The sequence below is a fragment of the Tamandua tetradactyla genome, chromosome 16 (assembly GCF_023851605.1).
Source record: "Tamandua tetradactyla isolate mTamTet1 chromosome 16, mTamTet1.pri, whole genome shotgun sequence".
In the NCBI taxonomy this organism is placed as follows: Eukaryota; Metazoa; Chordata; class Mammalia; order Pilosa; family Myrmecophagidae; genus Tamandua; species Tamandua tetradactyla.
Window position 1 is genome coordinate 13,675,624 of NC_135342.1, and position 27,633 is coordinate 13,703,256.

Genomic DNA, 27,633 nt, shown 5'->3' on the forward strand with positions numbered 1-27,633 from the left:
GGAGAGCCCCTCTCTTTTCCCCTGAGGGCAGTCCTTTTTTGCAGTTTAACCTGTATCCTTTGCAGTAGAGAGCAGACCTGTCCTTTCTGCGGTCTAACTTCTTCATTCCCTGCTTCATAGAAACTGGGCCAGTCCTTCTTGGAGTCTAACTTCCATATCTCTTGCTGTTTGTCCATTTGTTGACTCATTCATTCTTTTGACAACGGTTGAGTGCCTTTCCCATTGCAGGCGTGGCAATGGGGAGTGGATCAGACCAGGCTGGCCTTTCCTTGCGGTCTCTCTTCTGTCCTCAACCCATGCCCATCTCAGACCTGTCTCAGTAGGGATGAATCACATCCCCCCACCTCCCGGGACTCCCAAAGGGTGCTTCTGAGTCCAGAGTTCCCTTGGGCCACTACATCCTCTTCCTGGAGGGAAGGGGGCCCCAGGGAAGGTGGGCGAGAGTGAGTGACAGGGAGGGGTGGAGCCTATGGCTGTGCCTGGTGGAGGGGGCCTGTCTGCAGATGTGTGCACGTGAGTGAGCGGGTGTGTGTGCACGTGTGTGTGTGTGTGTGTGTGTGTGTGTGTGTGTGTGTGTGTGTGTGTGTCCATCATCTCCGGGACTGGGGCTGGGGTTGCCACCCTGTACAGTGGTGCCACATGGGGCTGGGGAGGAAAACGCACAGGGTGAGAGCCTCACGCCTTGCATGTGTCTGCTCTATCTCAGGCCCGAAGCTGCATGACTTGACCAAGGCCCTTCCGCTTCCTGGGCCTCGGTTTACCCATTGATGTCTGTCCCAGCCGTGAGCCCTGGACCCCGTGTGTGTGTTCCTTGGGCTGGGATATGCTGTGATGGTGGGAGAGGCTCTATGGATGAGGACCCTGAGGGTTTTGGGAAGCCAAGCTGGAGCGCTCACAGCTGCCCCAGCTGGCCACGGGCCCATGAGGGGGGCACGAGATGGCCCCATCTTCGTACTGCCATCTGTCCTCCCACCTCCACCCTGGGCTCAACCTGATCCTTTGCCGCTGGATTCTGAACCCGGATTAGGTTTCTGGGCTGCCAGCGGGGCAGAGAGAGGCAGAAACCCAGGCAGATGGGGGCCCGGCTCTCCCCAGCTTACAGCGTCAGGGTTCATACATCTTGATCATTCATTTCACCAATATTTCTCTCCCTGATCCCTCCACTGAGGGCCCCTGCTAGAGGAAATCAGGTTTTGTAGCAAACAGGATTAAGCTAGGTTACTTTATTCAGCCCCTCGGCAAGGGGGCCAGGCATGAGAACATCCCTTGGTTGGTCCTGGTCTCTCTTGAGGATGGCAGCAGCAGGGACGAGTGGTTAGACCTGAGGAAGGACTTTCCCTGGCCATGGTTTCTCCCAGAGAGAGTTAGACACTTTAGATGAATTCTTGAACTCCCCAGTGGCCCCAGTTTCTTCTAAAAGCCAGGGAGGAGGGAAGGAGAAGGGAGCTTGAGTCTGCCTGGGATCCTGGTGGGTTTGTAATTATGCCTAAGTCATTCCTAATTAGGGGGCTGCTAATTAGATGTATCATTAGGGGCCTTGCCAAAGAGGCTAATTGTGTGGTGGCCCTTTAAGAATCACCCCTCTCCTCCGCCTACGCACACACACGCACTCCTCTGGGGAAGTTCTGCCAACAATCTGCTTCCCTCCCCCAGAGGAACCCGCTCCCAACCTGGGATATGTGGGTGAGCGTTGAGGCCTGGCTGTAGGTTAGACTCTAAGAAGAACTTTTTGGACAAATGGGAGTTACTAGGAGAGCTGAGGCTGGTGGCCGAGAGAGGGCAAGCCCTTCCTCTCTGTCTCCCTCTTTTATAGGCCACTGGGTCGTCGTGGCAACATAAGGCAGGCAGAGGAGTTGGGAATTGGGACCACTATTTCTGTTGGAGAAATTGGGAGCTACAGAGTTAGTGCTGAGTAGCACTGGGTGGATTATTTAATCTCTCTGATCCTTGGTCCTTTCGTTGTGAAATCGGCAGGAACTCCTCCAAGGGGGGTGGGTGTCATTTTGGAGAGGGCCGGTGAGCAGGGAAGGCCCCTCTGAGGAGGTGATTTCCAAGAGGAGGCTTGAAGGAAGAGCGGGAGGCAGCGAGGTTGTTGGTGTTTGAGGAAAAGTGTTTCAGGAAAGGGGGACCAGCAAGTGCAAAGGCCCTGGGGCAGGAGCTCATCTGGTGTGGCTGGAGTGGAGTGAGCGAGGGAGTGGGAGTGGGCTGCAGTGACAACTTTGGTTCTCTGAATGAGACGGGAGTTTGGGGCAGATGAGGGACATGATCTGATTTGCGTTTTTAAAGGAAATGTAGCCGTGACAAAGAAATGGCTACTCAGACCCAGGACTGGGCAGAGAGATAAGTATTAAAACAGTAGAGAACCCCACCCACACACACACCTGCAAACAGAAGAAAATGTCCCAAACAGGGCCTGCTGTGTCACAGCTGCTAAGATTCTGAACAATCTACAGAGACTCAGAAAAAGCCCAGATCAGAGACCCCAGGAGATGAAGAGAAAGCCGCCACCATGGTGGGGAGTGATACGAGTGGGCAGCTCTCCAGCAGCCCCTCCTCACTCCCATGGAAGAGAAACGGATACTCCTGCACCCAAGTCCCAAGCAGATGCCCTCTAAGGGCAGGGGTGGAAACCATTAGCATCATCTGTGAATTTGGAGCCGCCAGCTCCCAAATCCACACACTGAACTACACAGTCTGTTCTTTTGCACCTGACTGCATTCGCCCATCATCAAGTCTGTGAGACTCATCTGTGTCAGCAGTTGGACGCAGCACGACTCCACTCCTTTTTTCGCTGCTGTATAGTATTCCACTACACACCCACTCCCTAGTGTGTTTTCTGTCTTGCTTTTTATAGGCGTCTGGGCTCTTTCCAGGCTGGGACTACTAGGACTAAAGCTGCCATGAACATTCTTGGGCATGGCCTTTGGTGACCGTAGGGACATGTTTCTCTTGGGTCAATACCCAGGAGCGGAATTGCCGGGCTGTCGGGTGTGTGACGTTCAGCTAAGTAGAGACAGCCAAATGGTTTCCAACATGGTTAGACCAGTGCGTGCTCCCAGTTCTCCTACCTTTCCTTTCTCTCTGTGTGCCTTTCTTGGTCTCTCCGGGTCGCTCTGCCTCTCCAGATCTCTGTCTCTCTGTGTCTTGGTTGTCACCTTTGCCCCCATCCCCCACCCCCAGCAAGCCTTGACTCCCGTATGATGGGGCCGGGCTAGGTCCTCTTGCCTAGACCTCCTCCTCCTCCTCCTCCTCCCCCCCCAACAGGACCCCGACGCCTCCCCATGGCTCCCCTGGCCTTGGTGGGGGTCGTGCTGCTCCTGGGGGCTCCCTCGTGCTCAGGGATGGCCACCCCGACCCCCTCCCCGCCGCCTCCCCCAGCCAATGACAGCGATCCCGGCGCGGAGGGCTGCCAGGGCTCCAACCGCTGCCAGCCGGGGGTCCTGCTGCCCGTGTGGGAGCCCGATGACCCGTCCCTGGGCGACAAGGCGGCGCGGGCCGTGGTCTACTTCGTCGCCATGGTCTACATGTTCCTGGGCGTGTCCATCATCGCCGACCGCTTCATGGCGTCCATCGAGGTCATCACGTCCAAGGAGAAGGAGATCACCGTCACCAAGGCCAACGGTGAGACGAGCGTGGGGACCGTCCGCATCTGGAACGAGACCGTGTCCAACCTCACGCTTATGGCCCTGGGCTCCTCAGCGCCCGAGATCCTGCTGTCAGTCATCGAAGTCTGCGGCCACAACTTCCAGGCCGGAGAGCTGGGTCCCGGCACCATCGTGGGAAGCGCCGCCTTCAACATGTTCGTGGTCATTGCCGTGTGCATCTACGTCATCCCCGCCGGCGAGAGCCGCAAGATCAAGCACCTGAGGGTCTTCTTCGTCACTGCCTCCTGGAGCATCTTCGCCTACGTCTGGCTGTATCTCATCCTTGCCGTCTTTTCCCCGGGCGTGGTCCAGGTGAGCAAGGAAGGACCCATGGGCCGCCTCCCTGGTTGGTGCACGTGTGTCTGCAAAAGACAGAGGGGTGGCTCCCCAGGCTTGGAGAGTTTATTTTCGAGTATTGGCATAAATGCATGCTCACATCTGACAGGGCCGCCAGGTATGGGTGTGCGGGTTGTGCACTGCACAAGAGCCTGGAGTCCAAGAGGGTAAACTGAGGCTGGAATCCAGCCTGTGCTTCCAAATTGTGTCTCTGGATGGTGCCGCAGGTGCCGGGAGCTCCGCCGCCCGGAGCGGGCACCATGTGGCAATGAATCCATGCAGAAGGGCTGTCTTAACAAAGACCCTGTGTGTGTGGGTCCAGTGCATGCCGAATTTCAGGTATTGGCCACGTATTTGCCAGGTATGTTCATAAATTTCCCTACACTTCTTCCGTTTTGCATAATTTATTCCTGCTTCTAACCGAAAGCCGTCCTCTAGCTGCATAATTCATGCTATGCTTACATAATTTAGCCTTGTGTTTTCTGACAGTGCTAATTGGTTTGGGTAACTTGGCACAATTTGCATAATTTATCCATGGCCTCGCGTAGATGCATGCCCACATCAGCATAAGCTAGCTCTTTATTTACCAGGTATGCAATCATGGTTTGCATAATTCATTCATTATTGATTTCTGATGTTTGGATAATTTATGCCACTCGAGTGTAATTTTACTCACATCCAATATAAAGTAGGTGCAAGCGCAGTGATCACTTTGCATAATTTATTCCAGTAGTGAGACAAAATTTAGATTCACAGCTGCACAATTTACACCCACATTCGCATAATCATTTGCTCCTCATTTGCCCAGTGACCTAACCTGCATACTTCATAATCTTTCCTTAAAACATTTGCCTAATTTATTTCCCACAACCCCATAACTTCATCTGCATTTGCATAGTTTATTTATGGGTTTGGCCTAATTCATTCACACATGCATAATTTATTTGAGGGTGCCTAGGATTCATTCACATGTGTGTAATCTATCCATGCATTTCTGTCAGATCTTGCCACTTATAGCTTCTTCCAAGGAAGGATCTGAAGGCATGGGTAGAAAAATGCTTTGCAGATGATGGAATAATGGCAGAACCGAGCTATCAGAAAGCACAGCGAGGAAAGGGGCAGATAAGTGGCAATGAGAAAACAGGGATGAAAGAGGAGAAAGTTATTGCAATTGACCAGTGATTGTAATGCGTGAGTTTCCTGGCTGCTGTGGCAAAAAATGCAGAACTGATGTGCTGCAGAGTTCTCAGTGCTGTTAAAAAGGATTTGCACCAAGGCTGTGAAAAGGAATCTTAGACCCTGTGGGAGACAGGTTGGGTAGAGTTGGGAGGGAAGAAGATGTTTCCTTGAGAAGGACCTGGCTGAAACCTAGAAAACAGAGAGAGGGTCAAAATCAACACAGTCCTAAGTGGAAATGCAGCCAGGGGAGAGCCCTCCAGAAGTGTTGTGGAGACCAGAATTGTGGGATGTTTCATTAAAAAACAGAGTGGGATAAAGGATATCCCACTTCCTCTAGGTCAATTCCATCTAGGAGGAATTGACCCCAATTCCTCCTAGATGCAATGAATTGGGGGAGTGAGAGACCTATCACAGCCTTACTTTCTTTAGAATTGCTGTGTGGCCTCAGGAAAAACCTGTACCCCCTCTGGGCTTCAGTTTTTACCCCCCAGTCAAGAAGGGGGTTGGACTACACCAGCAGTTCCTAACTCTTCATATCCAGTGCCCCTTTTTATAACAAATATGTTGTTATGGCCCTTTTACTCTACCAATGTAAGATTCTTAGATAATAAAAAAACAGGTCTTATGTTGAGGTTTCGTATGTGAACCCTGGAGCCAGAAGGCCTGGGTTCAAAGCCCACCCTCATCCCTTACTGGCTGTGTGACCTTGGGCAAGTTACTTAACTTTTCTGTGCATCTGTTTCCCCACCTGTAAAATGGGGGCCATCCTAGTGCCTGCCCCCGAGGACTGCTGTGGGTCCTCAGCTGAATTGCCACGTGGGCAAGGGCTTGCAACAGCGTGTCTGTGCAAGAGTAAATGTTCACCACCCCTTCCATTAATTAGCTCACCTACACAAGTGACTGCCCAGAAAGGCAGTGTTTGCCCGCACTATGGTGTTGAGGAGTGTAGGTACAGCAGAACCGCCTGCACTTCCACGTGTAAACACTTTGGCACAACAACACGGGAAGACATAATGAGGCAGTCAGCTGCCAGCACCTACTTATAATGAATAGGTCTGGGTTGAAGGGAAATAAAAACGATCAGAAACCATTCCATGCAAGCAGAGGGAGAGGAGCGAGAAGCCACAGGATCAAGAAATGAGCATGTTCGGCATAGATTAAATCAAGCAAGGAAAGATTCCTTATATACAGGAAATGGGGTTGAGTTCCAGCCTTCAGATCGTTATAAATGGGCTTTGTGCCAACATGAATGCTCAGTGGCATTCAAGTGTCCCCATGTCTCCAAACAGGGGACAGTTCTGTATTGTGTGGGACTGTCCCCTGAGTCGCTGGGTGTCACAGAGACGCTGAAGGTCAGGTCCACACTCCCCTGCCCCAATCTTGGTGGCAGCCAATAAACACCCCCAGATGTCTGCCACACCCTCCTGGGGGTGGGGACATGTCACATATGCCCCTTGGCAGGGGGGGACCGGAGAAGGAAGTGAATCTACTAGAATCACTTTTTTATTTACCTGCAGAGAAGAAAACCAATCTTGGAGGTTTGTGATTTTCTTCTGACCCCTCACAACATACGAGTGGTCAGTTTAATACGAGGCAAGGGAGTTCATTTTACAGCTTGTGCCGAAAATTCAATTCCTTTTCACAAACCTGCCTGGTGGATTTATGTGGTTTTTACCATTTCCAAGTTTTTGCCTTTTCTCTGAACCGTTGTAAACGAGAGGGTCAACAGGATGGAGATTGGATCTTAGAACATTTTTTCCCTCCCCGGCTCATTTTCAGGGTACTTCAGGGGCCACCTGATTGTAAATACTCTTTCGTCTTTTTCTTCCCTGTCTTTACTGAGAAAGGTACCATCTGAGTTTTTACATCGGTATGTTCAAGGTAAACCGGCAAGCCTTGTGCAGTGTTTTCTGTGTGTTCCTGGGCCCCAGCCGAGCTCTGGGGACCTGAGACCCAGTCCCGAGTGAGCCCAAGAGAATAACCTTGAAAGTCAAAACAGTTACTTTCATTCCACACCTTGAGACTTTTCCCTGTGCAAGAAGCGACGACAGCTGAGTGTTAGGGACGTAGAAGCTCAATGACCCTTGGGGCTGTGCCCATTTTACAGACAAAGAGACCAAGGCACATGCCCCTCTTCTAGAATCAGGGTCTGAACTCGGAACTGCCTTGTGCCCCTGGGAGGCAGCTGTAAACAGGAGGGCCCGTGTTTATGAGGCTGTGAGGTGAGGGGCTGAGCTCAGTCCTAGTCCCACCCTCAAGGGCCAAACACATTTGTGGGAGGGAGAGTCCGGTAGGAACCGCTGTCACCGAGGGGCGGGGCTGGGGGACTCGCAGAGCTCAGACCCTCCCTGACAGTGGCTGCGATGTGGGGAAGCGATGTGGGGAAGCGGAGGCTCCCTGGACGAGGGCAAGAAAAGAGAGGGAGGGAGAGAGGCTGGAAGAGAGGCAGGCTGCGGCCCTGGACAGGGGCTGGGACCTCAGGGTGGGGACTTCCTGTCACACGGTGGGGCTGAGGGTGTCTGGGGTCCCTCACCTGGGCGGGGCATGGTTCGCAGCTCAATTAAAAGGTGGACAGATGGACAAAGACGAGGACCGGAGAGACAGGCAGAGAGAGGAAGAGGGAGTTAAAAAAAAAAAAAAGGCCCTTTGGAGGGGTTCGGGCACGCATAGAGAACTAGCTCCGGAGAGACACAGATACTGAAGGAGTAAGAGGGAATCTGCGAACAAACAAGTTTTTTAAAATCCAGAGAGAGAGAGAGAGAGAGAGAGAGAGAGAGAGAGAGAGAGAGAGAGAGAGAGAGAGAGAGAGAGAGAGAGAGAGAGAGAGAGGACAGAAAAGAAGGGGTGATGAGACAGGGGCAGCGATAGAGAGGAAGATCCGCAGAGACCGCGGGCGGCGGCTCCCCGGCCCGCGGCCCTGACGCCCCGGCCGCCCGCAGGTGTGGGAGGCGCTGCTGACGCTCGTCTTCTTCCCGGTGTGCGTGGTGTTCGCCTGGATGGCGGACAAGCGGCTGCTCTTCTACAAGTACGTGTACAAGCGCTACCGCACCGACCCGCGCAGCGGCATCATCATCGGCGCCGAGGGCGACCCCCCCAAGAGCATCGAGCTGGACGGCACGTTCGTGGGCGCCGAGGCGCCGGGCGAGGCGGGCGTGCTGGGCCCCGGGCCGGCCGAGGCGCGCGAGCTGGACGCCAGCCGCCGCGAGGTCATCCAGATCCTCAAGGACCTCAAGCAGAAGCACCCGGACAAGGACCTGGAGCAGCTGGTGGGCATCGCCAACTACTACGCGCTGCTGCACCAGCAGAAGAGCCGCGCCTTCTACCGCATCCAGGCCACGCGGCTCATGACCGGCGCCGGCAACGTGCTGCGGAGACACGCGGCCGACGCCTCGCGCAGGGCTGCCCCGTCCGACGGCGCTGGCGACGATGAGCTCGACGGCGCCAGCCGCATCTTCTTCGAGCCCAGCCTCTACCACTGCCTGGAGAACTGCGGCTCCGTGCTGCTGTCCGTCACCTGCCAGGGCGGCGAGGGCAACAGCACCTTCTACGTGGACTACCGCACCGAGGACGGATCAGCCAAGGCCGGCTCCGACTACGAGTACAGGTGGGTGCCCCGGGCGCCTCGGTTTGCCTCGATGGGTGTGCGGGAAGGCAGCGTTGGTGTTCGCAGGTCGTGGGTTCAGCCATCCGGCATCCAGATCCTGGCTCCTCTGGCTCCTGTCTCCCACGCCCATCCTTACTCTGCTCTGGGCAGACCTGCTCATCCATCCACCCGTGCATCCATCCATCTACCCATGCATCCATGCATCCATCTATCCATCCATCCATGCACCCGTGCATCCATCCATCTACCCATGCATCCATGCATCCATCCATCCATCCATCCATCCACCCATGCATCCATCTATCCATCCATCCACCCGTGCATTCATCTATTCATGTATCCATCCACCCATGCGTCCTTCCATCTACCCATGGATCCATGTATCCATCTATCCATCCATCTACCCCTGCATCCATCTATCCATGCATCCATCCACCCATGCAGCCATCCATCTACCCATCCATTTATCCATGCATGCATCCATACATCTAAACATCCATCCATGCATCCATCTACCCATGCATCCAGGCATTCATGCATCCATCCATCCAGGGCAATTGGTTCACAGAGTGAAGCAAGACAAAGTCTGTGCCTTCAAATTGCTCCTCCAATATCCATAAGTTTTCTGTATCCCTTGTTCCAGAATTATACTGCTTTAATATTTCCAGTTTTAGTGTATATTTTGTTCTCTGGCAAGATAACTGTCCTTCCCCATTACTCAGAGTAAAAACATTTATGGAGCACACAGCAAGTGCACCTCCAACGTTGCCTCTTGGTTCCTGTGCACATGCCACAATGTTTTAGCCATCCTAGCTTTAGTGTGTGTCTCATGACCTGGCTGATCAGATCCCCATGCTGGGTTATGAAGACTAAAAATACTTGCTGAGCACCTGTCTGAGACTGGTCCAGGTGTGCATGCACAGGGGAACACACGACAAATAAGGTTGCTGCCCTCAAGTTTTCCCTCCAATACTCATTTATCTGATTATTGCTTTGCTGTGTGTTCCATTGCCTGGCAAATCAGCTGGCCTCCCATTACTACCAGTAAAAGCATTTAGAGGGTACCTATTATGTGCCAGACCCTGTCCCAGACACCGGGGGACACTCAATGAACATGACAAGACCACTGTCGTATGCTGCCTCTCTGGCATCCTTGAGCCACCTGTGAGTTTTGTGCTGTCCCCACCACCGTCATAGCTTCATATCTTTCCACTGTTTCAGACATTTGCAGAGCTTTCCCCCCACCTCCTTCCGGGATCCTTTTGTCAGCCCAGCCCATCCACCCCTCCCACCCTGCCCCTGCCAGCATTCCCCTCAGCAGGTGCAACTGTTCACAGTTCCTTGTTCTGTCATCCCATAGCATGGGTTTCCCCTGGCCACCCATGACCTCCTCCTTCCATCCTCCCCCATCACTCCCAGACTCCCTCCAGACTCCTTCCGGTATGGAAAAGCCATTTGTTGTCTCAGGGCCTGCTGTCATTCCTTAATCTCTTCCCCTTCGTGCTCCTGCCACACCTTGGTCTGCACTTCCTGCATCTAAAGCCCAAGCCTTTGGAGAAGGAAGTGAGTACAAGGGTCACCTCCCTGCCTCCTCTTTCACCTGCTGGGATCAGAAGGCTTCCTGCTAACCAGAAAATGACCTCAAGACAGAAAATGCTGTTTGGTGGTGAAACCAAAGAGCTGGGGAGAGCCAGGTACCTTCCCGTCTGTCCCTGCTCCCTCACTGCGGTGGTATTTGCTGACCTAGCCTCGCTTATCAAGGTCACTCAGGCCCAGGACTGGGAGGAAAGAGACGTGGATACTAGTCCAAACTTAGCCCTGGCTCATGTTCCTTGGCCAAGTCCTTATCTCAGTCTGGGCAGGCAGGGCTGCCACGTACAGTTGTTGAAATTGTGTACTGCACAAAAAAACACTGTACCTATGGACGCTCTACTCACATAGTGGACCTTGTCCATTATGACAATTTCCTGACTCATGGTGAAAAAAAAGTGTCTTGAATAAAGATGCCTTTTTCCAATTTGCACAAAGGTATCCCATGGGTTAGAGTCCTGTGGGGCTCAGTTTCTCCAAATTAAACATGATCTCTGAAGGCCCCAAACAGCACAGCTGTTCCCAGATTCTGAGATTTAGGGCCCTCTGATCCTAGCAGGCAAAGGCTCTAAAGTTATGACTCTAGGATTCCAACCTTTTGATATTCTCATCCATACTGCAATCAGTCTCCGATTTGATGGTTCTAAGATTTTCGTGGGTCTCCGACTCTGTGCAGCCAATGTTGGGACACGAGTCCTGTGAACCTAGCCTTCTGTGGTTCTGATACCTAGTGTCTAAAATCCCCATATTCTTTCTCTTCCCAACTTGTCATTTTGGGTATTTTCACACCTATAGAAAGGGTGCAAGAACAGTTCGAAGAAGCCTCATATAACCTTCACCCAGATTCACCAATTGCTCATATTTTGTCCTATGTGCTTTCTCTCTCTCTAATATATAATAATGTTGACTATATATTAATATAGAATGTTACTGATGTGTATTATTATATAGAGAGCTATATGAGAGTGAGCTCCAGACAGCAGGACCCTTGACCCCTAAATACTTGAGCATGTACTTCCCCAAGAATAGCAGCCTCTTCCTATGTCATCACAATACAGTTATCACACTCCAGAAATGTAACACTAAATCAGTATCATTATCAGATCTACAGTCCATGTTCACATTTCCCACTTGTTCCAGTAATGCCCTTTCTGGCTGTCTTTTCCTTCCCTCGCTTGAGCCCTCCCTCCAATCCAGAACCAAACACTGCATTTGGGCACCACGCCTCTGATCTCCTAAAGCCTGTTCAGTTCTCCAGCCTTTTCACAACGCTCACCACCGCACACTCTTAAAGATGAGAGGCCGGTTAATTTGTAGCAGGACCCTCAACCCGGGTTTGTCTGAGGTCTTCTCATGATTTGATTCCAGTGAGGCACTTTGGGCAGGAATCCCACGAAAATGACGCCGTGTCCTCCTGAAGGCATCGTATTGGGAGGCATTCAGTGGCCATTTGTCCTATCACTGGTGATGTCCAGTTTAATTGATTGGTAAAGATGGTGCTAAAGATTCCACATGCTATTTCAGTTTAAATTTCTAACATAACGTGACTTTAGATTCCAAGATTCTAATGTTCATATGTGACTGTCACTAGCTGACATTCTCCAGTGTGTGCATCCTCTGTATTAACTCAGTCCTCACGCAGCACTGTGAGCTCAACACTATGATTAGCCTATTTCATAGATGAGGAAACAGACTGGTGGGCTACAGAACCCTGCTGGGTTTCTCAGCCACCAGGGACAGTGTCCGCCAAGCTGGGGGCTGCACCCCAGGGAGCTCCTGTTACCCAACACGTCTTCTGGTTCTAAATCCCTTACCTCTTTGCTAGAATCTCGAGGTCCCCCTCCCTCCTGGAGAGCTGGGCTTCGTTTGGAAAACTGGAGCCCAACACCCCGTTATTAAAGTGTTAGCAACCGTAATAATAGTGAGCATTTAGCAATGATGTAGCATGTTTCAGAAATGGCGCTGAGTCCCTTACGTGCATGGCGGTATAGATTTTCAATAGTCGTTAAAACTCCAGAGTCATTTTGATGTCCCCATTCCAGTCGGGAGCTTGCTCATTCTGTGCCCTGTCCCCCAGTTTCATGCTGATTGATCTAATGTCACTGCCCCATCCTCCCCTCCCCTCCCTCCCACTACCAACCCTGTCCGGTGTGTCTCATGGGGCAGCTGAACCAGAACTAGCATGTTTGTGGAACACTCCAGGCTCCCTCTCACCTCTGGGACCTTGCATGTGCTGTTACCTCTGCCCGGAGCACGTCCGCCCTCTAACACCTCCTTCTGCATGAGGTCTCTTCCCCCAGGAAGCCTGCCCTGATCTAACCCTCATCATCCTCTGTTTAATACCTGGCCCTCCTCATGCTCACGACTTCAATGGTGGAAGGGACCCGCTCCATCATGTTCCCCCTCCGTACCCCCTCCTCCAGGAAGCCCACCCCGAATGAACCTCAGTGTTGTTTATTTAATGCCTGTCCTTTTTCACACGGCGGCGCCCCCTCCTCCGGGAAGCCCGCCCTGACTTCCTCCCTGCCCCCTGGACACCCAGCCGCCGACCGACCCTCACCCCGTTCTTTCCCCCCCACCCCCCGCACCCCGCCGCCGCAGCGAGGGCACGCTGGTGTTCAAGCCGGGCGAGACGCAGAAGGAGCTGCGCATCGGCATCATCGACGACGACATCTTCGAGGAGGACGAGCACTTCTTCGTGCGGCTGCTGAACCTGCGCGTGGGCGACGCGCAGGGCATGTTCGAGCCCGACGGCGGCGGGCGGCCCAAGGGGCGGCTGGTGGCGCCGCTGCTGGCCACCGTCACCATCCTGGACGACGACCACGCGGGCATCTTCTCCTTCCAGGACCGCCTGCTGCACGTGAGCGAGTGCATGGGCACCGTGGACGTGCGCGTGGTGCGCAGCTCGGGCGCGCGCGGCACCGTGCGCCTCCCTTACCGCACGGTGGACGGCACGGCGCGCGGCGGCGGCGTGCACTACGAGGACGCGTGCGGCGAGCTCGAGTTCGGCGACGACGAGACCATGTGAGCGCGCCGTCGGGCCAGGCGGGCCGGGGCCGGGGCGGGGGCGGGGCTGGAGAGGTGGGCGGGACTCGAGGGGGAGGGGCTCCCTCGGGCGGTGGGACGGGCCCGGGGAGAAGTAGGAGGAAAGTGGGACGCGACTGGGGAGAAGCAGCAGAAGAGAGGGGGGAGAGGGCGTGGCCAAGGTGATGGGGGAAGGGGGGCGAGAGAGCCCGGCTGAGTTTGAGGAGAGGACGGGGGGGGGGGGGGGGGGGGGGGGGAGGGGGCAGGGAGGGGGCCTGAGGAGGAGGGAGGAGGGAGGCGGGTGCGGAGAGACGGGAAGGGGAGATGGGACCCGGGCCTGGGGAGGAGATCCAGGGTAATGAGGGAGGGTCCTGTGGGCTGAAAGGCAGTGGGAGCTGTGGAGGGGGTCAGGGCCTCAGGCTTGGGTGGGGACCGAGGGTGCCGGATTAGGGTGGGAGGAAGACGGGGCGGGGCCGGGGGTGGAGCGAGCGGGAGAAGGGGTGAAGCTGGGAGGAGGAGGCTGGGGGAAGGGTGAGCGATCTAAGGGGATTTGCGTGAGGCTTTGGGGGAGACAGTGGAGAGACTGGAAGGCAGGGGTGGATACACGGGCACACAAGTGGAGACACACGGGCTTCCACAGTGGCCAAAGCCACCCACGCAGATACACGTAGACACACACACAGACAGACGCAGGCATATATACATAAAGTCACAGGCACTACACCATAGGGTCACGGGTGTCTTCGCGCCCGGACACCCCCTGGCACAGGTGCCCGAGGCCCCCACGCGTGTCCGCAGCCTCCCACCCCCCACCCGCCTGTCCGGGATGCAGACGGCGCCCTCCCCACCGTGCCCGCTCGCTCCCGCCCCCGCCCCCGCCCGTGCGTCTGTCTCTCCCCCGGCAGCCGCCCACGCTCCTCCCACGCGAGCCGGGCCCCCACCGCGCTCCGCCACCTCCTCCCGGCCTCTCGGCCTCGGCCTCCGCTAGCTCAGCTTCTCACAGGTCTCCCTGTCTCCCTCTCTCCCTTTGCTTCTCCGGATCTCTCACTCCCAGGCCGTCTCTTGTGGGGTCTCTAGGTCTCCGCTGATCTCTGGGTCTAAACTTTCTGACTCAGTTTACGTTTCAGTTAGGGACTCTCCATTCCTCTCCATCTATCTGTTTGCCTGGCTTCCTCTCTGCCTTGGGATTGCTGAGAATCTGAGTTGGGCCTGGGGGGCACCATTTGCCAGGTCCCATCTCTCATTCCCAAGACATGGGGACAATAGGAAGAGTTGTCCTGTCGCCTCTTCTGGTCCTTCCTGTAATCTAACCGGCTTCCCTGCTGCTGCTGAGGCCCCCTCCCCCCCCCCCCCCCCGGTCCTCTCCTCCCCCGCATGGCTTCCCCAGCCTGGGACACCCTCTGTCCTACCCTTTCCCCCCTCCACCCCCCTCCCCTCCCCAGGCTTCCAGCTGTGGCTTCAGGAGGCAGAGAACAGGAGGCTAATTAGAGTTTAGGGAAACACATCCTTCCTCTGATGGGCAGGCGCTAATTAGAGGCACCAGACACAGCCAGGTTGGAGGGGCATCCCAGGCAGGATCAACACTGAGATGGAGGGAGAAGCGCCAGGAGATGGGATGGTGGGGAGAGAATGCAAGAGAGAAACTCAGCTCAGACAGAGAGGCCAACGGAGACAGAATGAAAGAGGAGATAAAGAAACAGAGACAGAGTCAGAGAGATTGAGAGTGAGGAAGACGAAAGAGATAGACAGGGGACATAAAGAGAGACATGGAGGGAGAGCAATTCAGATACAAGGAGGGAGAGGTCCTCGTGATGCAACAGAAAGGAAGGAGAGTGTGAGTTTGCAGCAAGTGACATGGAGAGATGGCGGGGTGTCACAGAGGATGAGAAAGAGACCAGGTGCGTGCTCCAGAGGCCACAAGAGTTGGGATTTCAGGAAACAAGGAGAGCAGGACATGAGGGTGAAGGAATGTCAGGACCGGGGAGGAAGGCTGCTTCCTTTCATCCTAGAAAGTCCTGCCCTTATCTAGCTCAAGTCTCTCTTGCTGTCCACTGCCAGTTGGGTTTCTCTTCCTTCTGGGTCTCCCAAGGCCACGCCTGTCAGAGCCCCAGTTGTCACTGCATGTCAGTCACTGAGAGTCGGTGGATCACAGCCTGTCTGCCGAGAGCGTGTCGGAGGTGTGTGTGTGTGTCACCCTGTCAGCGTGTCACTGTTTCAGAAGCTGTCTGCGTGTGTCAGCATGTGCCAGGAGCAGGTCTTAGGAGATGCCCCCCCTTGCCACGGTGTTTCAGCACCGCGGACAGCTCCACGCCCACTTCTGCGGTTGGGGGCGGCCAATTCTTTCTACCCACAGAAAGATTTAAAATATCCTGCAACCCAGGAGGGGGTGAGGGTGGAGGCGGGCGTGTGTCTCTGCCTGACCGCATCGTGTGTGCCTGTCTTTGCCCAAACGTTGCTATGGCCTGTGATTACCTGTTGAGATGTGCCTGGGTGATTGACTCTGATTATTCCACGGTCAGGGATGTGGGCACTGAAAGACAGAGATGGATAAGAGAGAGAGGAAAAAAAATAAAAAATAAAAGACAAGGAGACCAGGGAATGACCAAGACAGAGAGAACGTGAGAGATGGAGACAACTGGAGAATGGCCAAGACAGAGAGCCAGAGAGATGGAGAGAGAGACACACCTAGAGAGGCTGAGAGATAGACAATGCGAGAAAGGAAGAATGAAAGTGAGAAAGGTGCACAGAGAGAGACACTGAAGGAAATAAACAGAGACAGCACGAGTCATAAAGAACAAGATGCAGAACAGGAGAGTTCCGAGGGGTCTGCAGGGTGGCAGTGTCGCCCAGGCGGCGGCGGGAGCCTCTGGGCCGTGTGATTTTGCCACTGCATGCAGAGTGGCTGTGTGGTGTGATGGTGTGTGGGCTGTGTGATTGGCGGTGCTTCCTCTCTTGGGTGGCTGCGTGGGCCGGGTGTCTGTGTTTCTGGGTTCTGGGGCTGGGAGCCTTGTGGGACTGCACGATTCCTTCAGTTGTGGAGCGGCTGGTGGCAGGGCTCTGGGCTGCTGGCCCTGTGGGTCTCTGTGACTGGGAGGGGAGAAGTTATACGCCTGAAGGGAATAGTTAACTTCCGTCCGCCCCTCCCCTGCCATCTCCCGGTTACCATGGCAGCCATGGATGCTGAAAAGCCAATTAGCATGCAGTTAACCCTTCTAATGTGGTTAGGACAAAGGGCAGGAAGCTGAGGGTCTCTGGGGCGGAAGGGTTTCAAGCTAAGAAATATTTAGTGAAAGCGTGTGGGATACACTTGGGCACCTTTTTAAGTGTCGGGGACACAGCAAAGAACATCAGTAAAGATCACTGCCCTGGTGGAACTTTTAATGCGGGCAGGCAAACAATAAATAAATATATGGCATGTTAGAAAGTGATGTGGAAGAAAAAGAAGAGGTTGGACATGGTAAAGGGAGCAGGAGAGCTGGAGGGGTGGTGCAGGGATGAATTTCAGAGTTAAATAAGGTTGTTGGAATGGGCCTCATTAAGTTTAAGTAGGTGAAGCGTGAGCAGAGAACTGAAGGAACTGAGAGGGTGAGCCTTGGGGAAGAGTATTCCAGGCAGAGGGACCAGCCACAGCAAAGGTCCTGGGGACCTTGTGTGTTCAAGGAACAGGAAGGAGGCCAGTGTGGCTGGAGTGGAATGAACAAGCAGAGGAAATGTGGGAAACCAGAAAGGGAACAAAAACCAGCTTGTAGCAGGTCTTGTGGGTTATTCTGAAAACTTTGGCTTTTACTCAGGGTGAGATGGGAACCAGACCAGTGTTTTGAGCAGAGGAGGTATCTCATCTGATTTAGAGTTTTTCAGGATCCCTCTGGCTGCCATTTGGAGAACAGATGGGGGTGGTGAAGGCTGAAGCTTGGAGCTTGTTTAGGAGGTTGCTGCAACAGTCCAGACACGAGAAGATGGTGGCTGGACCAGGGTGGAGGCAGAGGGTTGGTGACAGGTCTGGGGAAGGGATCGAGACTCTCGATTCTGACAGAAGTTCAAATCTTGTCGCATCCGTGAATTCAGGTTGCTTCAGTTTAATATACCTCAACGTCCCCACCTCTTTATGGGTTTGTGTCGATCAAATGGGGGATGATGGTAGAACCTCCTCCTGGGGTCCTGAGGATTAAATGAGATTATGATGCCTGGAATAGATCAGGTGCTCAAGAAACTGACTAATTAGGAGAGTTATCTGATGAGTCATGAGAGAGGGACTTATGCTAGTTCTTTCCCCCCCACCCCACCCCACCGCCAGGAAAACTCTCCAAGTGAAGATAGTGGATGATGAGGAATATGAGAAAAAGGATAATTTCTACATTGAGCTTGGCCAGCCCCAGTGGCTAAAGCGAGGGATTTCAGGTGAGGGGTGATGGGCGGGCTACGGGAAAGGTAAAGGGTCCAGGGTTGGGGGACCCCTGGGGGCTCAATTGTGGGCACTCCTTCAGGCTCATGAATCTGAGCTCCCCAGGGCAGTGGTCTCATTTTCTCCCTGTCTCTGTCTCTCCCCAGCTCTGCTACTCAATCAAGGTGAGTGGAGTCACCTCCAGGCTTTGGCTGGGGAGGAGCCACTGCAGGGAGGCATCGGGGAGGGTCAGAGCCTCGAGCTACCCTTCCAGGTTGGGTTTGAGACAGGTCGGTGGTGAGACAAGGGTAGGTTTGGGGCTGGGCGAAGGTTTGGAGCTAGGCTTAGATTTGGGGGTGGGACAGTGCGAGGCTGGAGTCACAGTCAGGACTAGAGTCAGGATTAGGTGTGGAGACCTGGGTTATGTGTGAACTCAAGCATGGAGGAAGAGCAAGCCATAGAATCAGGTATGGGCTTACGGTGGGGTCAGAGGGACTCAGATTAGGACAGAGGATGGGGCTGGGATTTGGGACCAGGGTTCCGACTGAGCTGAGGTTAGTGAGAAGGTGGGTGGGATCATATTAGGTTGTGATCAGATTATATTAGAATTGGAATCAGATTTAGGTCAGTTTGAGGGTTTGTAGTTGGAATTGGGGCTAGGGTCAGAGATTGGGATAAGAATTGAAGTCAGGCTTGGGGATAGTGATAAGTAGTGTGGGGATGAGGACCAGAATTGGGGTTTGGGGTCAGAGGTTACGATTAGGGTTAGAATAAAGAATGTATTAGTTAGGATAAGGAATGCCAGCTGCTATAACAAACAGCCCCCCAGCCCCCCCCCCCCAGCCCAGTTGTTTTACACAATAAAGGTTATTTCTTGCTCAGGCAAAGTTTTATGAAAATGTTCCTGGTTGGTGGGTAGCTTTCTTCTCCCATGTGGTCGTTTCACCTTTTGGTGCCACCCTCTCCTGATTCTTGCGGGAACCTCTGCACCCCAGCTGGCAAGCAGGGCGAGAGAGCGTGGAGGATCACATGGAAGGTTTTCATGGCCTGAGCCTGAAGGACTGCCCGTCACTTCTGCGTACATTCTGTTGGCATAATTCAGTCACACGGCCGCGTGGCCACACCCAACCGCAGGAAGGCTGGGAAGAGCCGTCCAGCTGTGCACCCACAAGGGAAAGAAAATGGGTTCGGGTGAACACATAGCAGTCTGCCATATGCTCAAGTTCTTTGTTAGTGATGGTTCTAGAGCTTGGGGTCGGACTGGGGGTTGGGGCCAAGGTTCGAGCTCAGGTTCGGGACTGGAGTCACATCTGAACTTGGAGTTTGGGGTTACTGAGGGGTCAGGTTAAGGGGAGAGTGAGAGCTGGAATTGAGGTTAAGGTTGAGGGTCGGGCTTTGTTGTCAGGGTTGATGACAGAATTACATTTGGGGTCACAGTTACAGTCCAGCTCAGTGTTGGGAACCGAATTAGGGTTGCGCTGGTGCGGGACTTGGAGTAAAGGGTCAGCATACTTTGGGGAGATAAACGAGTGTCAGGGCCAGGTTGTAGCTGGGTCTGGATTCAGTATTTGTACAGAAATCAGGTATCCTCCTCTTTCCCCACCACCTGCAATGTTTCCAGAGCTTGGGTGCATAAGTCAGGCCTCCAGCTCCAAGGACGGTGTTGATGAGGATGATATTAGGTGATAATAATAGATAAATAATAGTTATTGAGTATTTCTCATGTGCCAGGCACTGGTCTAAGCACTTGACATGAATTGCCTCTTACAACCACCTGTGAGCCAGGTGTTACTGTGCCCACTTGACAGATAGGGAAACTGAGGCGCAGAATAAGGCATTCTCCAAGGTCACACAGCCCCACCATCTGAACCCCACAGCCGCCATCTAAACCTCAACCCCATGGGAGCTGGATCTCCGAGCTTGGGGGAGAGGATGGTCAGACGAGAGTCTGGGGAAGGCGAGGTAGGATGAGAAGGCACCAAGGAGGCTTCTCAGAGATCAGATAGGGTTTTCTCTATCTATGGGAACAGGTAATGAGGGCATCCCAGGCCCAGCGAGCAAGGACTGGGGTCTAACTCCCATCCCCCATGCTGCAGGGGATGGAGACAGGAAGCTGACGGCCGAGGAGGAGGAGGCCCGGAGGATAGCAGAGATGGGCAAGCCGGTTCTTGGGGAAAACTGCCGGCTGGAGGTCATTATCGAGGAGTCATACGACTTTAAGGTGATTTTTCTGGGGCACCAGGAGTCTTGCCTGGGTTGTGCCATGGGGAAGGGTTCGGGAGGGAGCCATTGGGAGGGTCCCGAGGGAAGGGGCCAACAAGGAGTGGAGGCCATGCCCTGGGTGCCGCCGTCAGCACCTTGGACAGCACAGCGCCCCTGTGTCCTTGTGCATTGATCTGGGATCTGGAGACTGAGCACTGGGCGGAGGTGATGAACCCCCAGCCACAGCCTCCTCTGGGGCTCCCCTGCTGGGCTCATGGACGGTGGTCCCCCACACACCCTCTCGCCCCCAGAACACGGTGGACAAACTCATCAAGAAAACGAACTTGGCCCTGGTGATTGGGACCCATTCGTGGAGGGAGCAGTTTTTAGAGGCAATTACGGTGAGCGCAGGTAAGTGGGGAGGGAGGAGAGAAGAAGAGAAATGAATGGAAAAAGATGGGGGAGGGAGGGGGAAAGAGGGACAGGGAGAAAGGGTGGAGAGATGGAGACAAGGCGGAGGATGGAAAGACATACAGAGAGACAGACACAAAGAAAAAGAGGAGGAAACAGGAAGGCAAAGGAAAAGAAAGGAACAGATACAAACAGGAGACAGACACACAGAGACACAGAGAAAGACAGAGACACTGAGAAAAATGAGGGACTGAGTGAATGAGCAGTGAGTAAACCAGAGAGGGCCAGAGGAAAAGGCGGAAAGATGCTGAGCGACCGAGAAAGAAAGGCAGATGGAGGCACTGGGACAGAGGCGGGGACAGCTGAGGCAGGAGGGGGTTCTGCTTTGGGACTTGGACCGAGGGGAGGCAGGGTCCGGGCTTTCTCCCGGTGTCAGGCATTGGGGGGTGGGGGACACTGCCTGGGCTCCTCTGTTGCCATGGAGACAGTCACCAAGACACCCAGCTCTCTCCCACCTGGGCGGGTTCCCACCCTCCTTGGGCCTCAAGCGGGCCCACACTGCCCCCCTGTGGCCAGAGGCACTATGGCACGTGGAGTCACAGACACTTGAGAAACTAGCACTGGCCCATTGGGGTACAGATAGGGGAAACTGAGGCTCAGAGAAGTTCTGGCCAGAGTCCAGAAAGGGCAGGAGTTGGAACTCAGGACCTCTGCACCTTACATAGCATCAGATTTCCTTCAGGGAGCCTGAGAGAGACCAGTTGGTGCACAGTGGAAACACAAGGGATTGTGATTGGAAAGAATGTTGGTCAGTGGGATCAAGAGAAAGCAGACATCGGGGATGGGAAGATACCAGGTTGCAGGCCTAAGAGAAAGAAAATGTTGTCTCCCTGTGATGCCAGCCACTGGGACATTCATTTGACACTGATTTCTGAGGGGTCCTCTGTGCTGGGAACAGCTGTGACTGAGACCACCCCAGCCCTGTCTTTGTAGGAATCACAGTCCATTGGTGGAAACAGACATGTCACCAGAGAGGAAGGACCCATGGTGATGAGGGCTGGGGTGGGGGAGCCCAGAGGAGTCACCTGATCCCACCTGGAAGTCACGGAGGACTCTTTGGAGGAGGAATCGTTTGAGCTGAATCTTCAAATGGGAGTAGGAGTTTAGTGGAGATAGAGTGGAATGGAAGCTACAGATGTGAAGTGTTGGGCATGGAGGCCCAACTTGTCAGGCCGTGGGTTTTAGAAACCAGGTGGTTGGGTCAGAGGAAGCACTGGCATTGAGGGAGGAAACACTAACAACAACAGCGGTAGAAGTAATAATAATCATGAGGAGGAGGATGGAGGTGGTGATATTAATATGCACTGAATACTAGGCACAGTTTGAAGTTCATTTCTTGAGTGAACTTATCTGGGCTGGTGCTTTATCACTTTGCAGTTTCCCGTTCGATTCTGTTACGTGAGCACAAGGTAGTTTTAGGCACTGAGAGAGGACACTTCTTGCTCCCTTAGGGGATAAGTCATGCCCCATTTTGCACTTAGATGGGGTCTTCTTTACCCACCTCTCCCTCCTAGACTGCAAGCTCCTTGCAGGCTGCCCTCGATTTAGAACGTCTTTGAATTTCTCCAGGCACTGAAAGGGGTTTTTGATGATAACTAAAACAGTGACAAGAACACGAGATCGGCCAGGTGCTAGAGAGAGCCCTTTACAAGGACTGACTTACTTAAACATCATAGCCTCCTCTAGGAGGCAGATCCAATTTTCCTCCTATTTCTCAGATGGCATCCTGAGACTCAGAGAGGTTAAGACACTGACTCAGATCACACAGCTGAAAGGTTCGATCCAAGGTTTGACACTAGAGAGGTGATTCCGGAACCACAGGTGGAACCACGATGCTCCCTCTAAAGAAGTAAGCAGAGGCCAGAGCCTGCCGGTCCCTACATGCCAAGCCCAAGAATGTGGCTTAGGTCCGAGAGCAATGGGGAGCCAGGGCAAGATTTGACCCAGCTCAGGGAGAAGCCCCAAGAAATGCAGCAGTGGCAGCTCCATCCCTCCCAAGAGGGCCATCTCCCTTATGCTGACCTTAGCATGGTCTGACTCTGGTTCAATTAGGGATGAAGCAGTGGCAGCTCCATCCCTCCCAAGAGGGCCCGTCTCCCTTACACTGACCCTGACAGTGTCTGACTCTGGTTCAATTAGGGACGCGTTCAAGAGCAAACAACAGAAAACTCAACCACCAACTGCTTAAGCACACACAAGTTTACTTTTCTTATGGACCCAAAAAACCTTGGGGGCAATAAAGAGTTGGTACAGCAACTCAGTAATGTCATTAAATGCCCAGAGTCCTTCTTTATTTCACCTTCCCTTTCCCACGTTTCCCTCATGGTGACAAGATGGCTGCTGCATCTCCAGATGTCAAGTCTATATTTCCAGGAAGGAAGAAAGAGGAAGCAGGAAAGGGCAGTGCACCTGTTGCATTTGAGCTTCCACTTTTGGTTTCAAATTCCATTTTACTTGAGCTACAGCAAAAACCTTGTTTGTTGAGATGTAGCATGCAGATGCAGAACCAAAAACACTCAGAGCACTTAGTTAACCATTTACAGATTCAAGTATTTCTTTAGCCACATGGCTAAGCAAGCTAGAAAAGTGGAAAAGAGATGTATGACTCGAGTCCCCCAATTGGTCATTCTGCCTCTGCCTGGACTGCCACCACCTGTCCTTTACTCGCTAACATTCTGATGGTTCTGAGCGAAAGCGAGAAGAGGCCCATCAGAAGCGAATGCACGATGTGGGGGCTGGCCTGGCTTTTATTCCCTGACCCGCTCTGAGTGACTGCTCAAGAGTTACAGTATTTCTCATTGGATTTAATGCTTGACACACACAAGTGTGTTCATTGCTTCTCATTCATCTTCTGCTCTTCGGCTTGGGGTGAGATGGAGGAAGCAGTTTATTCCCACATGCCCCTTCATCTTACCCAAGTCCCAGCAGGTTGAAAACAGGTCAGAGCAGGTCACAGTAAGTTACACAAACAACTCTGAGGACAAGGCATCCTTTATAAAGCTCAAAAAAACTATGTCCATCACACAGTGCCCATGTCAGGAAAATGAGGGCTTTCTAGATACCCTCTGTTTTTCTCATTGCCAGAGTGGGTCACATGGCCACTGTTGCAAGGGATTCTGGGGAAACAAGTATTTAACTGAGGATCTGGCTACCCCTAGCTGCAAGAAATCCTGGGATAGTGACTCATTTTAGCTGGGTGCATGGCTGTCACTAGCTGCAGAGAATTCTAGGAAGGTGGGTATCTTTAATTGGGCAGGGTGGCTACTGCAATAAATCTGAGAAAGTGAATATTTTTAGCTGATGATGTGGCTGTGACTAGTTGCAAGGGGTTCTGGGAAAGTAGATATTTTTAGCTACAGATATGACCACCCCTCCTTGCAAAGGAAGGGGGGGGCTGGATATTTTTAGCTGGGCACATGGCCTTGTCCAGCTTCAAGGGATTCTGGGACAGTAAATATTTTTACCTGGGCGGATATACTCCTCTAGCTGCAAGGGATTCTGGGAAAGTGGATATTTTTAGCTGCTGACATGGCCACACTTCCCTCCAAGGGGTACTGGGAGAACAATTACTTATCTGGGATCCGCTATCTGGAAGTTAAGCAAAATGGGGGCTCTGTAGGTGAGGAAGAAGGGGGCATGGGTGTGTGCCCCAGCTGGGTTGTGTGCCCACAGGGGATGAGGAGGAGGAGGAGGACGGGTCCCGGGAGGAGCGGCTGCCGTCGTGCTTTGACTACGTGATGCACTTCCTGACGGTGTTCTGGAAGGTGCTGTTCGCCTGCGTGCCCCCCACCGAGTACTGCCACGGCTGGGCCTGCTTTGGCGTCTGCATCCTGGTCATTGGCCTGCTCACTGCCCTCATCGGGGACCTCGCCTCCCACTTTGGCTGCACCGTTGGCCTCAAGGACTCTGTCAACGCCGTTGTCTTCGTGGCGCTGGGCACCTCCATCCCTGGTAACACCCTGGGAGACTGCTCTTTGGGGTGGGATATCAGGGAAGCCGGGTCGGGGGGGGGGGGTGGCACAGTTGTAAGTCAGGCGATGGAGTGTAAGGGAAAGATCCTGTAGGAATAAGGAGATGGAATCACCCAGAAGCTTTATAGTGGGTCTCACTAGAAATGTGGCGACGGGGCATAATAGAAACTAGGTGGGGCTGGGGAGTCAGCATATGAACCCCAAAAGAAACCAGCGGGACTGTTCCATAGGAATCCCTCACTGGTGGGGAGGGGTGGAAATCGCACAGTGGGTCCCTAGAAAGAAGGTGACAGGGCATTGAAGAGACAGAGAAATAAGGTGGGGACTTCATAGAAACCATCCAGTGGGTTCCATAGGAACGAGGTGTTGATACCCCCCCACCCCCAAAGAGGTCAAGTGGAGGAGTCTATAGGACTCAGTTGGGGGTGGGGCAGGCTAGGAACCAAGCCAGTGAGTCTCAAAGAACTAGGATGACAGGGAAGAGTAGGAACCAGACGTTGGAGGAGGGTCCCCCCTAGAAATAGGGTGGTGGGAGCACAAGAAACTATAGAAACCCAATGGCCATCATTGCCCCTCCCCAATAAACCCAAGGAGCGTCCCTTTAGAAATAAGGTGACAGAGGCTAAAATTCTTTCAAGATTGGGAAGACAGGGTGGGGGCTGACACCCTTGTTTTTCATCTCACTATGCTCTAGAAGGCAGGCAGCGGGGATGGGAGTCTTGCCCCTGGTTTTTTGAGGCCTGCTCTCCACACCAGAGACTTCAGTTAGCAAGCTGTCTTAGGCATGGGTGGAGGCCAGAGGAACCAGGCTGTATACCTGACCAAATCCAACAGTAGGGCGGTGCGGTGGTGGCTCAGCGGCTGAATTCTCGCCTGCCATGTGGGAGACAGGGTTTGATTCCCAAAGCCTGCCCATGCAAAAAACAAAAAACCCAAGGGTATTGGCAGGAGAGAGGATGCCCGCGTGGAAAGGGCTTACCACTTGTATCCAGAGGCATGGCAGTGGGTTGATTGGGCCCATAGAGAAACAGGCAGGGTGTCCACAGAAAGCAGACAGCAGGTCTCATAGAATGCAGTGAGTCCCTCTAAAACTCATGAAGGAGTCCCCAAGAAAGCAGATCGTGAGTGCCACAGAGGGCAGGTAGCAGGGCCCCCAGAAAGAGCAGTGAGTCCTACAGAAAGCGGGCGGTCGGTTCCTAGAAAGGGGGCAAGAGGTCGCTAGAATGCAAACCCCATAGAAATCAGGCAGCACAGGGCGCAGAGAGCAGGTGTGGGGACAGGGACCGACTTGGCCTCTTGGATGGGGGGAGCAAAGGCCTGGGGTCCTGACTGTCCGCGCAGGACTGCAGGCATGGGGGTGGGGGGGTGGGGGGCGCCCACAGAAGGCGGGCGGGGGAGCAAGGCCGGGCGTCTCCCGGGGTCGCCAGGTGCGGGGGCAGCGCGGGGGGCCGGGCGGGGCGGCCAGGGCGGAGTCCCTGAGCGGCGCGCGTCTCCGCCCCCGCAGACACGTTCGCCAGCAAGGTGGCGGCGCTGCAGGACCAGTGCGCGGACGCGTCCATCGGCAACGTGACGGGCTCCAACGCGGTGAACGTGTTCCTGGGCCTGGGCGTGGCCTGGTCGGTGGCCGCCGTGTACTGGGCGGCGCAGGGCCGCGCCTTCGAGGTGCGCACGGGCACCCTGGCCTTCTCGGTCACGCTCTTCACCGTCTTCGCCTTCGTGGGCATCGCGGTGCTGCTGTACCGGCGCCGGCCGCACATCGGCGGGGAGCTGGGCGGCCCGCGCGGACCCAAGCTCGCCACCGCCGCGCTCTTCCTGGGCCTCTGGTTCCTCTACATCCTCTTCGCCAGCCTGGAGGCCTACTGCCACATCCGGGGCTTCTAGGGGTCGCCCCATGCCCCGCCCCTTTCCCAGGCCCCGCCCCCCGGAGGCGTGGCTGCCCCGGCTCCGCGCACCTCCCTTTTCCCTCCAGGGACTCAGCCGCCCCCCTCCCCGCCCCGCCGGATCGGGCCTCCTTTCCTGCTGGGATTTGACCCGCCCCTGACCCTCGACCCCAGTGAGCTCAGCCTCCCCCTTCCCCTCGGGGGTGGGGAGGGCTTCCTCGGTGCTCCCTCTAAGGGGACACTCTGGCCCTTACCACCGTCTCCCCCTCCCCCAACCCCCACCCACTCCAACCCGCTCCCCTCCCCGGGGACATTTCCGCCACGACTGCTCCTCTCCCTCCACCTCCCCCCCCTCGCTCCCCGGGTACGCCTCCTCTAGAGCGTCTGTCCATCTCTTTCCCCTGATCCCCCGTAAGCAACTCTTCCCCCTGGAGAACCCTAGCTTCCCCACCCATCCGTGCCCTGGGGCCTCAGAACTGACGCCCCCTCCCTGGGGGATCCAACCCAGGGACAGCACGGCTCAGCCCTTACCCCAGCCCTCAGGGAGCTCCCAGGACCCCAGCGAGGAGGACCCAGTGGGTGTGTGCCTCAGCGGAGTACGCCTGCCCTGACTCCTCCCACCCCGGGCTCCTCCGGGGGAGGACTCTCGTCCTTGAGGCGTGGAGAAGGGCGGTTTCCATCCGAAGGCTCCGGTGGAGGAGGCAACTTCTCCTATCCCAGCGCCCCCATTCCCCCTCCACTACCTCTGAGAGGCCAGCCACGCCTTGGAGGGAGGGGCCTGCGTGTATATACTGTGTTTGAGGGACGGGGCACGTGGGAGGGTGCATGTCTTGGGGAAAGGGGGAGTGCCAGACTTTTCTTTTGAGAGGGCAGCAGATTCCTCCAGCCATGAAAATCGGCCTTTGGGGAGGGGGCCGGCAATCAAAGAGAGACCAGCAGATCTCTCCTGACAATCTAGAAGGTTTATTTTGCCCTCAGTGCCAGCCAATCCGGGCAGGACCCTCGAAGAGGAGCCCGAGGGTCCCAGAGGACCAATGCTACAAGCCAGCAAATGCTGCCACATCTCTGCCTGGTGGGGGGCGGGGGTGGGTGGGACTGGGGCAGGGGGTCTAGGTGGGCATTTTTAACTTTGGAGGTCACCCGTCTGTTGGTAGGCCATCAGCATTTTCTTACCTTTGATGTTTCCTTCCCAAAGGACACACTTGGGGTGTGGGGGGTGCTGCCCACTTCTTGGGATCCTGAGGATGACCCCGACACCCCTGTAACATCCTGCTTCCCACCGGTTCTTAGCGTTCTATCGTCGTGTCGTGCATCAGCCCGACATCCCAAATTCCCTCCCCACTCCTCTGCC

The 27,633-nt window shown here is 54.5% G+C and overlaps 1 protein-coding gene across 2 annotated transcripts; it reads left to right on the plus strand.

Moving 5' to 3' along the window:
• The first annotated feature begins 3,281 nt into the window (after positions 1-3,281).
• On the plus strand, positions 3,282-26,283 carry SLC8A2 (solute carrier family 8 member A2). Of its 2 annotated transcripts, XM_077131324.1 has the most exons (9): positions 3,282-3,956; positions 8,099-8,763; positions 12,955-13,377; positions 17,672-17,775; positions 17,926-17,943; positions 19,855-19,979; positions 20,272-20,371; positions 24,104-24,382; positions 25,907-26,283. In XM_077131324.1, exons 1-9 carry the CDS (start codon positions 3,282-3,284, stop codon positions 26,281-26,283), a joined length of 2,766 nt encoding a protein of 921 aa, XP_076987439.1. The 2 variants fall into 2 exon arrangements, with proteins under 2 accessions (XP_076987439.1, XP_076987440.1); XM_077131325.1 differs by lacking the exon at positions 17,926-17,943.
• Positions 26,284-27,633: the final 1,350 nt, after the last annotated feature.

Excerpts from the sequence above, each read along its gene's own strand:
- SLC8A2 (XM_077131324.1), top strand. The coding sequence starts at position 3,282 with ATGGCTCCCCTGGCCTTGGTGGGGGTCGTGCTGCTCCTGGGGGCTCCC. Across the intron at positions 3,957-8,098 it reads TTTCCCCGGGCGTGGTCCAG|GTGTGGGAGGCGCTGCTGAC; the intron begins GTGAGCAAGGAA and ends GGCCGCCCGCAG. Across the intron at positions 19,980-20,271 it reads AGGAGTCATACGACTTTAAG|AACACGGTGGACAAACTCAT; the intron begins GTGATTTTTCTG and ends TCTCGCCCCCAG.